The sequence below is a fragment of the Falco naumanni genome, chromosome 7 (genome assembly GCF_017639655.2).
Source record: "Falco naumanni isolate bFalNau1 chromosome 7, bFalNau1.pat, whole genome shotgun sequence".
In the NCBI taxonomy this organism is placed as follows: Eukaryota; Metazoa; Chordata; class Aves; order Falconiformes; family Falconidae; genus Falco; species Falco naumanni.
In genome coordinates, this window is record NC_054060.1 from 71490159 (window position 1) to 71506988 (window position 16830).

At 48.3% G+C, this 16830-nt stretch overlaps 1 protein-coding gene across 4 annotated transcripts in view; it reads right to left on the minus strand.

Moving 5' to 3' along the window:
- Positions 1–12630: 12630 nt before the first annotated feature.
- The window catches only part of INO80 (INO80 complex ATPase subunit), a 67903-nt gene continuing 63703 nt past the window's right edge, over positions 12631–16830 (minus strand). For all 4 annotated transcript variants that reach the window (XM_040600441.1, XM_040600444.1, XM_040600443.1 and 1 more), the window contains exons 34-36: positions 16255–16414; positions 15235–15453; positions 12631–14625 (exon numbers count right to left, since the gene is read on the minus strand). In XM_040600441.1, the coding sequence (XP_040456375.1) occupies positions 14408–14625; positions 15235–15453; positions 16255–16414 (597 nt within the window). In that variant the 3' untranslated portion in view covers positions 12631–14407. The remainder of the gene's footprint in view (positions 14626–15234; positions 15454–16254; positions 16415–16830) is intronic.

Below are 16830 nucleotides of genomic sequence, written 5' to 3' on the forward strand. Positions count from 1 at the left end.
GTCTTTTGTACTTTGGTGTTGTTTTTTTTTCATTACTGACTTAAAGTTCAAGCTGATTTTTCTTTTTAATTTTTTTCTGTTTTGTTGTTTGGTGTTGCTTTTTTTTATTTTTAACAACCTGCTGCTGTAGTTCCTATGGGTTTGGTTTTGTGGTTTTTGTTGTTAAAAAAACAGCCACCTTGCTGCTGAGCAGCTTGCCTTTGCTGGATTTACAGGAAGACACCCATTGACTTTTCCCCTTTGAGAAAAGGGGATTCAGTAACTTTCTCTTTCCAGCTCTTGTTGACTCTGGAGTGTTAGTGCTGACACCACTAGCCAGCCCACCTGACTGTACAGGGCAGGCACAGAAATGTAATTCTCCCTTGGCAGGCAGCAGGATTGTTGTTCCAAGTGTAACTTGGCATTGCTGTTTCCAAGAAGTAATAGTGGAAGGACAAGAAACTGCTGCCGTAGCCAGATCTGCTGCCTGCAGCCAGTTATTTCTCTTCTGCAGTGTGCTGTGTACAGGGGTAACGTGCAGCTGCCCTTCTGATTCTTCTAGTTTCCAGCTGCCTCAGCAAATCACTGTACACCGTACCTACCAGTATTATCTGCCTCAAGATTTGAGTGATGGAGTGAAAACTAATGGAAACAACTGAATTTACCACTAATGAAAGGCAGGTGCATGTTTCAGGGATAACAGACTAAAGAAAACTATGTTTTCCCTATTCCTTGGAGGCTCTCACTTTGACTGAGCGGCAGTGTCTTCCCATGGGGGCTAGTTCCCCCCAGCTGAAAATCAAAGGGTTAAAGAATCAACTTACCTACAGGGAAATGCTCCCTTACTAGTATGTACGTGACTGGGGTCAGATACCAAAACAGCTCCAGATACAGCAAAATCATCTTCACCCCTTTCACATTTCTGAAGGCACAAAGATGCCACTGATGGGAATTAACAGTTGATGTGTAGTAAGCAACCTGCATGGACAGCCGCTGCCTTCATTCAGCCTGGGCTGGCCCCATGATCTTCCATGTCACTGGCAAAAGACAAGTGGCAAGTGCTTGCAAACAACCCATCAGCACTAGGAATGTTCCTTCAGTTGCTATTTCTTTTTCCCAATGAGTTCTTTGCAGCAGACTTCAAACAAAAAGAAAAAAAAGGGCGAGAGAAAAAAAAAAAGGAAGGACCCTGTTTCCTTTCTAGGAGTGGTGAACATTGCAGCTTGCTGCTGTCATCCCATCACCATGCCCTCCAGTCACTAAGGCAATGAGGTGTCACATTGGTTCGTTCTGCTGAGGCTTTTATTGTGCCCTGTGAGTTGGGGAACTGGCCACGTTTTGGTCAGTTGATGAGTTTAAAAGGTTAACCCCCCAGATAGAACTCTGGCCGTGTGAGTGAGGGGAGGTGGCACCCTGCAACATTTGCTGTATGCCCAGGCTTGCATTTGTGCTGCACAGTGGCTTGCCTGGCAAACCAGATGTGAGGAAGAGAATTACTGCTCGGATGTGGTCACACAACCATGGCACTTGGGAGTGCAAGGCCAGTGGTGACAGTGTCCAACCCCCTGCACGTTTCATTACAGACTTCCTCTCCCTACACCATGGTGTGCCAGCCCAGGCGAAGCAGCTGGCTGTGGGCACAGCTCCTGCTTCTGGTCACTCTACGGCTGGCCTGGGAAAGAGTGCTCACCTCACCAGAGGTGGGACAGCCACCCTCATCTGCCAGACACCACTGGAGATGCTTCCCTGTCCAGTGGCTTCCTCTTGCACGTCTGTTTTCTCTTCTCTGACTTCCCTGCAACAAGCTCATGCCTATCAGGTCACCTCACATTAGAAACTGGCTGCAATAGAAACATGTTTACAAGCACTATCAATCACATACTCTCCGAGTCTAAAAGCAGCACAATTTACATTATTTCAGTCCCTTTTCCATTTTCCTGCCCAGCAGTTCCCACGCAGCCCTGGGTTGCTGCTTCCTTGAGTACATCAGGGCTGGACCTGCCCAGCTGCTTTGCAGCGGCACAGACAGCTGAATACAGAGCTGGCAGCAGGTAACCCAGCCCTGCCCTCCACATGCGTGAAGTGCTCCCGAGGGCACGTGGTCCTTGATCAGGCAGGATAAAGATACTCAGCAATGTTAAAAGGATTCAGAGGAGACAAAACCAGACAAAAAAGTCTCTGGTTCTCAGGTGCTACGGTATCATCTCGGTTTCAAGGCAGAGAGAACTGAGGAGACTTCTCACAGGTAAATCTCCACCAAGGTGATTCCATCCTTAGTAAAAATGTAGTTGAAATACAGCATCACCAATTTGTGAACTTACCTGTGCTTGCTGTGCTTTTCTAGAGGAGATGCTGGGTCAGAAAGCCAGTGAGACCAAGCTGGTACTTGTGGTTGCTGGTGATACAGGCACGCAGCTGAGGGAGGGAGGTGGTTGGAGGGGGCAGTGGCCGGGCAGAGGGGTAGGAACAGGCCATGTTCCCCAGCTGGCTGCGAAAGCAGCCAACGCCTCGCGTGAGCCCACCTCAGCAGAATGTACGTTGGAGCATCCAGAAAGCGGGGCCAGCGCAGGCGTTGAAGGCTATCGAGGAGCCCACGTGGCATCTCAGCCCCCGGAGAAGCTGAAGGGGGAGGCGCAGCTCCCGTGCGTGCCCACAGCCTGGGGTCCTGGGGCTCTGCCACGTGCGGCTGGGAGAGGCTCACAGGCGGCGTGCAAGTGGCGGCTGGGACGGCACACCTGGGTGTAGCAGCTGTCACAGGAGCTGCAGCTGGTTGTACAGAGCACACATGGTATTCCCTATGTGTCTGCTTGCCGCTCCAGAGACAGGCTGAAATCTGGATTTAATTACCTACAGATGTTTCACAGGCAGAGGAAAAGCAAAAGATAAAAAAAACCCCCAAAATACTTATCGTTGTTCCTGGACAGCCCTACACGGGCTGCCTGGCTGGTGCAAGCGAGAGCAGCTGGTGCTGCTCGGCTACGGAGCCTGCAAAGGCTGCGCTCTGGCAAGTGCTCCCCTCTGCAGCGAAGGGGATTGTGCGCACTGTGCAGAGAGGATGCGTCCAGAAACCACTTCTGGCTGGGTAGCAGCTCGTGTTCTGCTCCTGCTACCAGGAAGGACTGGATGGTGAAGCAGGGGAAGGACAGAGGGTCCACTGGGTGTACAGCTGCACCAGGACAAGCAAGACTGACTGTGCAGAACCCACCCGGCACAACACACATGGCCGTGGGCACCTGCGCGCTTTGGTGCTTCTCCATATAACATGTTCCAGTTCAGTGCCGGAATGGTAGCACTGCCAGCGCACCACAAATCCTGGGAGTCAATCTGGGCCTGCAAGTCCTTCGTGAAACTCTAAATCAGGTATCACCTTCAGTGCAATAACCTCATCCCAAAGGCAGAGGGGAAAACAAACGAGCAGAATTCGGGTGGGAGATTTCTGCACCACCCCCCCCCCCCCCCCCGAGTCAGACTTCTGGCTTTGGTACTGCCAGTTGTCACGACACGGCACATACGTCATCAGCACCAAGTCCAGAGAGTGTTTTGTTCAGAACTCAAGGGCAGATGCAACATAAAGAAGCGCAGTCCCAGCGCCGTGCCACCGGTGCGCAGCCCAGCCCAGCACGTTTCCCTGCACACGGGAGGAACAGGAAGGGATAAACCCCCAGATTTACAGTCAAGCTATGGAAAAACTACACTTGCAGCAAAACCAGCAGCTGCTCAGCAGACCTTGGGGTTTCCTGCTAACAAGTTGCCCTGGCTTAAGGGAAAACCTCCCTAATTTACACACTGTATTAGAGTTACGAGAGAAGCCTGTACGGCTTTGGAAGAGCCTCGGGCCAGGGAGGGCGGAAGGAAGCGGGCATTCTGGGCAGGACTGGGGAAGCTCTACACGTTTTGTTTACAGACCCTGTACACTTTTTGTTTGGCTTTTGGATGTGTTTTATTCTTTCTCAGCTCCCTTTTCATCCCATCATAGTGCCAGCCACACTGGTGAGTGTTTATGCTTGCGAATTCCTGAAGCACAGCCAGTACCTTGAACTCCAGAGAATGAGACTGAAATAACGTAAAGGTCAGGGAAGTTCAAAGACAGAGAGGTGCTGTTTTCCTAGCTGGGGACACCACGCTGTTCCCAGACCACGCCGGGCTGCTCTGGGGACGCGAGAACAAAGACCCTTCTTACGTCTGCTGTTTATGCCGTTTTTTTGCCTCCCTCACCTCTCTGTTTTAACAGGACTAATTTTCATGAAGCTTCAATTAAAACCACCAGGGATCGGTTTGGTCTGAGCCCGACAACTGAAGAGGCACCTGATAGCTGCCGGCACTTAAAACTCCTGTTGCCGAAGGAAAAGGGAAGTTTGTATCCCAGCCGCTCCAGCCCCGCAGGCTCACACCGTAGGAGCCCCAGCGCGCTGCTTCCGTGAGCGCTTCACCCACAGGAAGGCAAGTCAGAGGATGACTTCTGGAGAGGACAGGGTTCCTTCAGCCCTGCTGGTCCACAGGCCTGCCCTTCAGAGAGGTGCGAATGCACGCCCAGGCTGCCTGGGCACGTTCCGGGTACGCGCAGCTCAGCTGTGCCATGCAGGTGGCTAGCACAGGTGGCTAGTGTGCAGAGCAGCGTCGGGCACACCACCCCGTGCTCTGCATGGAGCCGGTGATCACACTTCCAGCTGCAGATTTCCGCAGGCTGGGGGGTTCGTTAGCACGTGTGCATACACGACACACCTGTTTGCACCGCGGCGCTTGCCCCGCGTGCCCTCATTCAGAGGATGGGGGGAGGCCAGGGAAGGGTCTGGGTTCACGTGAGCGCTGGGTTTCACTAGCTTACAGCCTCAGCTGTCTGCTTCACCTTGAACTGGAGCTGCGGGCCAAGCGCCACCGACCGCACAGGCAGCAGGGACGTCGCTGCACAGCCTCGCATCCAACCCACATCCAGCAATTACAGCCTCACCGACAAACCAGCCGCCTCGGGGGCAACCGCAGCCAGCTTGCTGCTATTAAACTCCAACCACACAAAGCATATGTGACATTTGAAAACACTTAGAAAACAAACTAAGAAAGCAGCCTTTTATCCCTTTCACTGTCTAGGCAGTGCACCAGCCTTTCCAAACTCCAAGTCGGCACTGACGATGCACATGATGCTGCGGGAGGGAGGGAGCAGGCAAGGGAAGGCAGGGGCTGCCCGTGGATGTGTTTACGCCACCTCCGTTCACCCCGCCGTCCCCCCGCACCGGGGCAGTGCTAGCATGTGCCTTTGCACGTGTCACAACCAGTGCCAGCGCTGCGAGTGACCTCGCAGGACTGCGGCTGACATGCCGCTGATGGAGGTGCGCAGGGGCGGGAGATACAGTTACGGACAACCGGGGCAAGCAGCTCTGTTGGCAGGATGCTTCTACAAACATCAGAGGCCGAGATCTCTCGCTTGTTCCTGTTTTCCAGTGAAGCACCCATTTCTTTAAGCAAAAAAATATATATAAGAGTATAAAAGTATAGTGTGAACAAGGACAGTTCAAAGAGGTAGTAGGTTTTTAGATTATACATACATTCACTCTTTTGGTCTGCTTTATAAGAATGTGTTTTTCTTCTCCCACACGTTACTCTCCATGAACACGCAATCCCATTTTTAGAGCGGGAAAAGTGTGGGAATGCCCAGCTCCCCAGGGCTGTGATAGATGCTGCTTTTCATCTTCCCTTCGCCAGCGGCTGTTAGCAGGCTGGATTACCTCTGGACCCGTTAGGCAGGAGCTAGACAAAACCGTGTCTCTGGTTGCTGCACAGCACAGTCGATTCTGGCAGCATTTGTGTCTCTACATATATATTGAATCTATTCCTGGAAATACATCCTGTAATTTTGACAGCAGATGAGTTCAGGACTGAGGATATAAAGTAACTGTGGGACTGGCCTTACTCAGAATAAATACCCACTATTTTTTCCCAGAGGATTCCTGCCTAATTTCACTTGATGGGAGGATGCTAACAACGAGCAGCAGTTCACTCCCTTTCCCCCTGCGCGGCCCGGTGTGTTTATGCACATCCTACTCCAGATGCAGGGGGACCATGCCTCATTTTGACTTTCCTCTGCAAATCACTACAGCGACCTTTGCAACTCACTGCAGCGCCTTCACAAATTAAATAATTAATTCCTCTTCACAAGACCTTTGTGGAGAGGAATCCTTTCCATCACACGGATAGGGAACTCAGACATCAAGAGCATGACTTCAAAAGCGCACAGTGACTTTGAATGCGCGGCGTGAGGCACGGAGGGATGATGGTATAATACGTGAGTTGTTCAGAGACACCATGCTGCAGAAGGGGTAACGCGTGCTCACGTAATCAGCGCTAGATCCTGACACAACCATGCGGGTGTCATCCAAAACTTCCATGGCCACCCCTACGGTTGCCATCGCCCAGCCAGGATCTGTGTGGTTGTAAGTTTAGTGATTCGCTCTCAGCGTTCTTAAACCTTCACATACCTAAGCGTGCGTAATGTTTATTTGCCAACTAAACATTAAGCTCAGCAGAAAAGCATTTTCGTACAGCTTGGGGTGCTTTTGTTTTACATACATCACTCAAATTGGTTGCAGTCCCTCAAGCTTTTTTAACTAACGGCTGCGGCTCACAGCTGCTGGCAGTTCCAAACTTCTCACACGTGTTTATCCCTGCAAAATCTCAGACATGAGGTCTGTTTTAAATTAAAGATTTAAACAGCATTACTTTTCTCATTTGCGATCAATTATATTGCTGCAAGGGAGAGCTGGGCTTCTCTAATCTGTCGGTGAACATTCTACCAAACCAGCTCTCATAACATTTAGTTAGTTGATTCTAGACAGACACAAGGATACACAGCCAAGGACAGCAAACCGCAGTGTAACCGAATTACATTAATTATACAATATATACCTCTGATTGCATATGCTAACAGCAAGTTATCCGAGCCAGGGATGCAAGCCTCCTGCAAAGCTCGTGATGGTGTGTTTCAAACACTTACAAATCACTTGGGGTTACAGCAGCCTGTAAAAGAAACCGTCATGACTTGCAGTCCTAGATCAACAGCGTGTTTAAAAAGCGACGTGTGCGTTACAGATCCAGCACCGTGATGTCAGTGCGTTTTCAACCAGGCGATGGGAACTGAGCTGACACATCACTGAAAAACTAGGTGGCAATTATTTTTTCATGCTAACCAGATTAGATGAAATATTATATATTAAATAATAGTATATGTTTATACTAGTATCCAATATATAATATTATATCTCATATATATTATCTATATTAAAAATAAAGTAAAATTATGACTACAGGTTAGACACAGTAACTTCTTCTGACCTCTGAACGTGCCAGAGAATGATGAAGGATTGCAGCCACCTGGACAGCCAGACATCATGGAGCTGAACTAGTTTCAGGAGCACTTGAAATCCTGAGATTGAAATGCACCATTATGCATCTTTACAGCTATTTCAAGATGCATTTCAATGAAATACCATAGCACTATGGCAGTAAATGAGATTAAGTCAAAGAAAACTCTGGATTAGAGAAGCCTGTAGGAACGCAGAAGTTGTCCACAAAACTGTTCATGTGAGCTTAGTGGAAGGAGCACCAAGAAGAAACAAGACGCAGCAGCACCCTCACATCCTCACCCACCAGATGCATGGAGTGAGCGAAAAAAACTACCAAAAACCCAACCACCAAACCAAAAAAAGGGTTTTTTGGAGGTGAGTTTTCAAGATTCTCTAAATATTCATATAGTCCGAACATCTCTTCTGTTTCCTCTGCTTGCAAAGGAAAACCCTGGAGCCTTGTCACAGGCAATAAAGCATCATTCAAGGGCGTGCCCAGCTGCGTGCCATTGCATTTACTGGGCAGCGGCACGCTCCGCTCATCAGCACGTAGCTAATTACGGTCATGTGCCAAAAAGCTTAATGCAGTTTTAAAAAAACAACAAAAAGCAACATTCAGCCAACTGCGTGTGAAATTTGCTGACTCCTCCATTCTTCTAAAAAAACCACCAGCAACCTTCTACAGGCTGAAGCAGACAGGCGTGCTGCACCGGCTGCGCGGAGGGCGAGGAGCACCAAGGGTGGCTGCTTCCAAGTAGCTGGGGTTTAGGGTGACTTTCATACAAGCTTATGCTCACTCTGGGGGAAAGCGCCTTGAATTACAGAAGGGTGTGAGCTAGAGAACAGTTGCTCCCAGCGACTGCGGACATTCTTTCCCCACAAGAAGCTCACCTAGGAGGGGACGCGCAGGCACCGCTGCAGAGCCCGCGTCACACACCCGCCTGCCCACGCAGCAGCTGTGAATCCTGAAGGGCACTCGCTAGCCCAGGGAGCAATGAGAATGTTTACATCTGAATGCTACCGTAACATCAGGGGGAACTGGAACACCGGAATTTACAAAAACCAGACAGACACGTGAACGAGCGACACCTCACCGCAATCCGGAGAGGGCTCCCACCTGTGGTTTACTCCTTTCTAGAGGAAGACCCAGATGGGAAGTTCAGAGGTAGGGATACATCTGAGGAACTACAAGAATAGAAGCGAGATAAACAGGAATTGCTTCTCCTAGTAGGACAGCATTTGTTACATACATCTTGAGAAGAAAGCCGCTAGTTTCTTCTTATGAATAAGAAAATTTGAATACATTGAACAAATAGTCCCATCCCACATACCGTTTTTGTGCAACAGTCCAAACAAGTGGTACGCTTCCAAACAGGCTCTAATCTCTGAGCGACACTAACAGTTTTTCTTGGTTTTGAAAAAAATGGTGAAGGTTTATTCAGGGTAACAGTGTGTACAAACTACACGTGTGCTTAGCTTTACCTTAATTCACGGTTCTCATCAAGACGCAAGGCTACGAGGGTTATGAGTTTAAAAATTAACAAAGTTATAAACAGAAACGTTTCTCCCGCCAACCAAAAGCCCTGAAGACAACACTTAGGTCTTCAGAAGGGTTGGGTAAGGTTATGCAGCAGGGAGGAAAAAACCAGGTGCTGGCAAACAAGTGTCACAGAGATGACAAGTGATGCTGTAATCACTTAAGAGTCGCTTAGGAGCTCACAGCGGCTCCGGTTAAGTGCAGCGGGTCTAACACAGCAGCAGCACCGTGCAAGAAGGAAGAGAGCCCACGGGGAAGCTCAGGAAGGCATGAAAGTGGCCTTTCAGTGTTTTCCTCCCCTACCTCATTCTATTCGTGATGCTCATCAGCTAAGGAAGGAAGGAGTCATCGTTTCATACCCTAGTACTGAAACACTTCCTCATGCCTGGGACACAAACGAATTCCCTCGTATGCCCCTAGAAGAACATCACCTGAACAGGTGGGTACAAAATGCCTGGAAGAGCCATTAGCTTTGGAGTAACTTCACTTTCCTGAGGGAAGAGGCAGGAGCTAAGAGGAAGGTGATGCTGGAGGAAAGCCAACTCATCTTACCATGTGTTTCCCCGCTTCATAAGGCGTGTGTCGCAGGCTTTTCAGAGGAGCAAATGTTCATCTGAGAGCTGCACAGAAGACCTGTTTACAATACAGACCGACTGGCTGCATCTGAGAGCCAGGCCATCTGTATCCTCCTAGTAACGATGCTCCTGAGAGAAAGGGTGAATCGCCCCTTCCCCTCTCTCACCCACTGCTATGCACCTGGTGCAGGCTGCAAATCAAAACCCCTTCACAATTCAGCGAGCACTTACACCTAGGAGCACTAGATGCGATTGCCTTTATTTTGGTATATGTCTCACTTCTACTTTGCACGCAAGCAGCATCCCTTTGGGTAGTGAGCTACAAATCGTTTTTCCAGCCACTGGAGCAGAAATTTCCGAAGGACAAGCAGGGAGCGAGCGCATCACCACCCCTTCCCGCGCAGGAAGGGGACACTAGGCACGCCTGTAGGGCTCCCTGGGTTAGGACGTGTTTCAGGCTGAACAGTCACCGGAACAGACAGACAGAGGCAGCAGTGAGAAGCTGAGGTGGCTGCAGGTACGCCTGGGAGCAGCAGCAGCCCAGCCCACCCCACAGTGAGCAGGAGATCCGGGCTGGCAGCAGGCGCGGGGTGGCATTTCCCCGGTGACATCGACGCACAACCTGCCCCAAGTGCTTCTATCAGTTGTGCTGCTCCTCCTCCCCGCTGCAACTCAGCCGTTCCTCAGCTGTGACCCAAGGAGCACAGATCCCTACTCCTCCTGCGTGGAGCTTCTCCCACTGAGCTCTGTGTGCCTCCCCCCTTGGAAACGCTGCTAAAGGAAGTACTTTGGGAACACGGGAACAAAGCAAGACTCAGCCCTAGGCAGACAGGCAGCTTTCTGCAAACGGAACACGAGACAGCCAAGAGCAGATACACTGTGGGGAAAGCACGCAACAGCGAGGGGAGATGGCTTGGGAATAACACCACACTAGGACAGCGCAGAATTAATAACCTAAAGTTAAGAATTAAGGTAGTTTGAGGTGAAAACCTTCCTGCAGGAACCTGTTTATCTCTCTGCAGAACAGGGAGATCTAGTGGCTGACTAAATGAGGTTGACGACAGACCTGACCCATGACAAAAACAGAAAATGGCTTGCAGGCTAATTAATCTCCCCTTGATTTAGATTAAGTGGATTGCAATTGAACACAGAATAAATAAAAGCAGAAGTTAGAATTCTGAAGATGCCACAAAGCCAAGAAACCAAACCACTTAAAAAAGGAGCGGTAAGAGTTTGCGCAGAAGGGACCACGCAGTGACCATACTGCTGAACAGGATTCCCAAGGACAGTGCAGTGGAGTCCCTGTCTACCTGATATACGTGATTTTGAAAAGGAGGTGAGAGGGCACTGGAGTGCTCCATTTTTGTAACATAACAAACTTACACATTGGCTTTCACAGCCTGTGATGAGCAAGGGCAAGTTTTTCTCTCACTGCATCATCTGGCTTGGCCTTCTCCCCAGCTTTGTTGCTTGGTTTTGCCATCCCCTGGAGTGCCAACGATTAACCACATCCAGACAGATGATGTAGGGTAAACTGCCCTGGGGCTCATCACGTTGTATTTTATCAGTGGTCTGTCTGGTACGTCCTGTCCACATGCTTAGGGGTTAAGTTCAGTACTAGAGGTCGGAAAGAAATCCCTTTCTCCTGCCTCAAACTACCCTGCAATAATTTTTGCGAGAAGGTAATGGTTGCAATCACTCATTCTTTCCTCCAAAGCAATATTGCAGTTCCAGTTTTTGGTCTTTAAGACTTAATTTTGTCAACTGCTTGGTGAGACTTTGTTGGCCACACGTGGCAGTGGGAAGAATGGGTGTTCTGGAGACCCTTCTGAGCCAGACACTCCCGGTAGGCCAAGCTACCAAAACATGTGTGAGGGTGGGACACAACAGCACCTTTCAGCCCTAACTTCTCAGATTACCTAAGAAAATTATCACCTTTAAATGACTTCAACAGTAGTATTAAGCAGTGAACTGTATTTAACAGTTTTGTAGTAAGTGGCGAGTGAAACGCTATCATCAAATAGCATGAGGAATACACAGCATTCCAGCATTCCCCAAAACACATGACATTGACTTCCCCATTCCAGCTTAAACCACAAACTTAGTTCATTCACTCTTCTGTTTCTGCCACTAGCAAATACTTTGATCCCTTGAAGGAGAGTGACTTTCTCTGCCATTAATTCGCAAGGAAGTGCACAACACGCAGTCAGAGCCAAAGATGCTCAGGCTGACTTCAAAAGAAGCAAGCCTCTGTGTGCACGTCCATTTTACTCACCCCAACAGAAGTGTTCCCCACGCTGTTGATCACAAAACTACCTCTACCTCCTCAAAATAATTCCCAGTCTTTTATCTTTCCAGCACTAACTCCTTCCCAAACTGAGAAATTAGAACAGCCATTGATCAGTGTCACAGAACCTCAGCTCTTCTCCAGCGCGCAATACAAGGAACGCATCTGTAGCTTTTTACGGAACCCAAACTGGGGATGATCTAGCAGTTCATTTACTTCACAGCTACCTTAGATCTTGCTGACTCAGTTAGCCTGACGCAAGCATTGCAAGCAGACAGGCTACCACTACTTTTGTCACAACTTGTGAACACATTTGGTATTTCTTTTGAAGATTAAATGACTTTAAATGTATTTTTTATATTGTCAGTTTTCAAAGTATCGATTATTTTCCAAAAGTGTAGCATGCAACAGTACATATTACATCTTTGCAAGTTACAAATTATTTTTTTTTCTCTCCACTTTGGATTACAAATCGATGCAATTGTCTAGCAGGACAATTAAGACCACACACAAAAAAGTCCTTTCAACTCCCACTGAAAAATAAAGAGGAAAAAAAAGAAAGAACAGTAGAGAAAGATGTCCCAAAGCAATCACCTGTATCGAATTCAGCTGCCATAGTTCCATAGTTGCAATAGGTTGCAATTACACATATTGTACTTGCTTTTGTTTTCCTGTGATCTGCTGCATACCTGCTCCAAAATGAGTTACGAGGTCATCAGTAAGTACACACCTGTGACAAGGTACAGCTGTAACTGGCAAAGGTTACCAATGTGACACTCTGAAGACTGCAAACGCTCTAGAGCATTGCACTGAGCAGCACGTGTCTGTAGGTGCGTTTCCAGACGCGCATCCTCCACGCTCTCTTCCCTAATCCTCTCATTCATACAGCTACAGGCAGAAAAAACACAAAGGCACTGATTTACATAAAATTATCTCACTCCATTTTATTTAAGATTTTCTTCTCCAGTTAGTAAAAGAAAGATGTGTCTCTCTTTATACATATGTACAGTTCAGTTATAAAAATAGACAGCACATTCAAAGAGAAAAAAAAGCTTGGCATTTGTCTGATTTCCTCTAAATATCATATATACATGTGAATAGGAGGGGAATGGGGAAGTCTTCATGAGTTAATTAAACAACATCTCCCCCTCAATTATCCCCTGCAAATCTGTTTAAAAATCAATCTAACTAAGCTCAGTTCTGCTATTTTCAGGTGTGCAAATTAGAGGCAGAGCCAACAGGAAGCACTCGCTCCACACTGTAGGACGCCAGGCAAAGGATTTGGGGTTGGAAAAAAAAATTATAATAATAAAAAAAAAAGTCATCTTCTGCTGTCAGAGCCCAGACCTGCAACCCGACTTGCTTCTCTCTCAAGGGATGAAAGTGCCCCGGCAGAACAGCCTTTTATAATTCAGTGTGTCAGGCAGAAGAGCTGCCCCACATCTAAATCTCAGTGCAATGCAGACAACGCTTACAGCAAAGCAAGGGGCTACGGCGGGGTTTGTGCATTGAGGACAGGGAAGGAGCAACCAGGGAATGAGGACACAGACGGGCACCGGCAGCGCTGCCTCCATCAGCCCCATGGGACGTGGCCACTGGTACCCACACATGGCAGTGAACTCAACCAAGCCAGTACGTGTGATGATCACAAAGATGAAGGGAAAGCACGCTGGAAGAACAGTCAGTGGATGGCTGGGATACGAGACAATTTTCTCCCCAGGGTCTGGCTGGAAGGGGGAATGGCACAGTTTCTCTCTCAGGACAGTTTTCTGTTGCTCCCCTCGCAGCACTGCAAGCTGCAAAGCCACGCTCTGCTATGGCACAGCGAGAGGAGCAGCCGCACACTCTTCCTCGGCACTTCCCCCTTCCCCCTTTTGCAGTTTGAACAAATGGAGCCTTATTTTGTTCCTAAGCTTTTAGGAGTTCTGCACACCTCAAAAGTGAGAGAACTGTGAAATGCAAAGTGAACCACTGGCTTGTGGTTCCTTCCACTGCACGCAGCAGAGGCAGCGCGGCTGCTCTCCCCAGGCCTGCCGGCGCGCTCCGTGTTCTGCGGCTCCGAACCTCTTCCTTGACAAACACTGCTGGGAGTCCCTTCCCTGGAAACCGCCCGAGACACCCGCCTTTGCACTTCAAACCCAGAGGCCTGCGCTAGAAGAATCCAAGAACGTGGGGTTTTTTGATCACACATCACCTTCGGGTTAGCCCCCAGTTAGCCCCGCACGTACACTGACCAGCTGCCAGTACGGAAATGTCTTGTGACTCTCCAGGACACTCCTGGGGTTTGGATACTGATTTCATAGGATAAAACAAATGCTGGGTTCCACCTCAGGCTACGAGAGAGAAAGTATACTGGTGTGACTTCAAGCACACCCAGCTCAAGGGTACTGCATGGAGCAGCTGGACGCTTTTGCAGGAATCTTTGCCAGGTGCGTCAACAAAACACCAGCTGATACTCACTCTCCCAGTTAGCCCAGAGCCCCTTCCCTCCCTCTCGCAGCGTCTGCAATGATAGTTTTTTGGAATACACATAATCAAAGTGCTCACATAAACCACCCGCTCCCATTGTGCTTTGATTTTCTTTTCACACACATGCTGGACAGCAACAAGGCATTCCTCTGCATGCCTTCAGCTGCCAGGGTGGTCTACTCTGAAAGCCAACACAGTTCCAACAAGCTTTGGGGGTTCAAAATTACTACCGACCACCGGAGGCGTGGGCACCTTTGCTTTGCTTCCGAATTGGAGCTTCTGATATGAGACTGCTGGCCAGGTTTAAGCTTTTGGGGGTCCCACAAACACTGTTTCCTTTGCTCAAAGGGGAGCTCAAGGGAGAAGAGGCGCTTGAAGGTCCAAAATCTGCAAGTCCAGAAGGCCGAATAATTGCTGTCTGTAGAGGGCTACTTGCAGACATGCCTAGCAATGGGAAAGAGAATCAAATTCCACATGAGCATATTATTCCACTTGTGGCTCTTCCACAACAAACAATGTACTAACAATCGGTCTTAAGACCACCCTGTATTCATGACTTATGAGAGTTTAACGAAAAGGGACATCCTTCAGATACAAAACACCTCGCAGTTATACCCTGGGCCACCTTCAGCTGGCGTGAAGCTGAAGCTCCATCACCACCAGTTTAGCAGGCTTTGGAACCTGATGCTGTAACTTCAACACGACAGCAATGCAGGACAGCCACAGCCATACCCCTGGGACAAACAATGCTACCCAATTTGCCTGGACACCAAAATAAAAAACAAGAGGAAAAATATTTGGTATGAGACAATTCAAAGGGCAGATGAAACTTCTGCAGGACCAGTCTCTCAAGGTCAGCTGCGGTGAAACGGGCTGTCCTCTCACGCCACTACCGCATCACATTGTGTATTGCCTGGATCTCAGAATATCACGGACAAGCAATACCACCACCACCTTCAATCTACTGTTTGACAGGCTGGAACAGCCATCACCCCGCTCACGTGGCTGGTTCTGCTCTGGGCAGCCTGCTGCCTCCCCTCCCCCACAACATACCTTTCGAGACATTGTACCCGTAGGCTGCGTATGCCGCCGCGGAGGCTGCCGCTGCTCCTGCTTTGGCACCTGCCATTGCCGCGGCGCTGCCCGCTATCGATTTCCTGCTTCGGCCTTTCCCAGTGCCGCCTTTGGATCCGCTGCCCGAACCTTTAGGACGGCCCCGGCTTCGACCTGACTGGCCTCTCCCAGTGAGAGGTGTATCTTGCATTGAAACACCTGAACAAGAAAAGAACATTAAACCAGTAACTGCTGCAGCGTTTCAGGTGACCCCCAAATGAACGCGGCGTCAGAACTACCTACCACTTACATTAATACTGTTCCTATTAACCAATACTTTTCATTTACATTAACAGGGTCATTAGTAGCAAGCAGCGATCCCATGAAAAGGAATTATTATGTATACGCAACTTCACTCTTTATTAACTATGTCTTATTAATTCCAACTACTTACTAATATTATGAATCCAATCCACAAACAGGTGGAGGATTTTGGGTTGTACTTCAGGATGAAGGACTTTCTTACTTGAAATTAGATATGAAGCTTCTTACATTTGCTATCTCTAAAGAAACTCGTCAAGAACTATGGCTCTACTTATTTCAGTATAGAAAACTATGGCAGTTAAACATTTGCCATTATTTAACATCACAGCTGCTCCAATCACCCACTGGAAACAGAGGACCCACCAGCACGTTCAAGGAAAACCTGAGAGATTTCATAGTTCTGTGGTGGTCTGTAAATTGGCCACGTGAGCATAATGGAAGGAAAGCCCCCTATAATAACCAACAAAGGACTAAACTTTTATGAGTAACTAACACAGAAGAGAGGAAAAAGTGAATGACAGCCTATAACTAGACCTCCCATCGAATCTGCAGTAATTTCTGAATGAAAAGGCATTTCCCCCCCGAATCTTGCCAACCACGTGTACACATTTTCTGCATTTTAACTTGAGTATCACCTAGCCATACAAAGTTGAGGTTTAATAAATGTTAGTAGCAAGCCAAGGCAAGAGTACTGACCATTGACGGTATCCGAAACTGAGCCAGTAATGGAAGCGGGAGAGTTTGTCGCCCTTGACTGAGGTGCCGAAGAAGCCAGGTCATCCACAATCACAAGCATATCGCTACTGCTCTCGTCAGGAGGGATAGAGCCCATGTGTAACTCGCTGCTGATGGATATCTAAACACAACACAACAAAGCCGTTAGCGTCTCACGTTAGGAAAGGGAAGGGTACAAAAATAATAAAATCTTTAAAAAGACAATCACAAACAATTAACTGGTACTTGTTCTGTTCTCTCTCATTTTCACCATGAGAGACAGCATGACACAATCTGCCGAATCACACCACACTCTATTTACATGCTGAGCAGCGGTAAAGGCCTCCGGGAGCTACTTAATTGCAATTCATGAAAATACACGTTAAATTAAGCAGCAGGAGACTAAGAGCTCAGCAGAGATTTAAGAAAACTGCTGTCCAGCTGTGCATCTTTAACCGCAAGAGAGAAAACCATAGGATTGTTAACCTACTGCTACTACTACTAAAATTCTTGGTCGATAAGGGAACAATACAATGTACGCATCTTAACCGACATGCT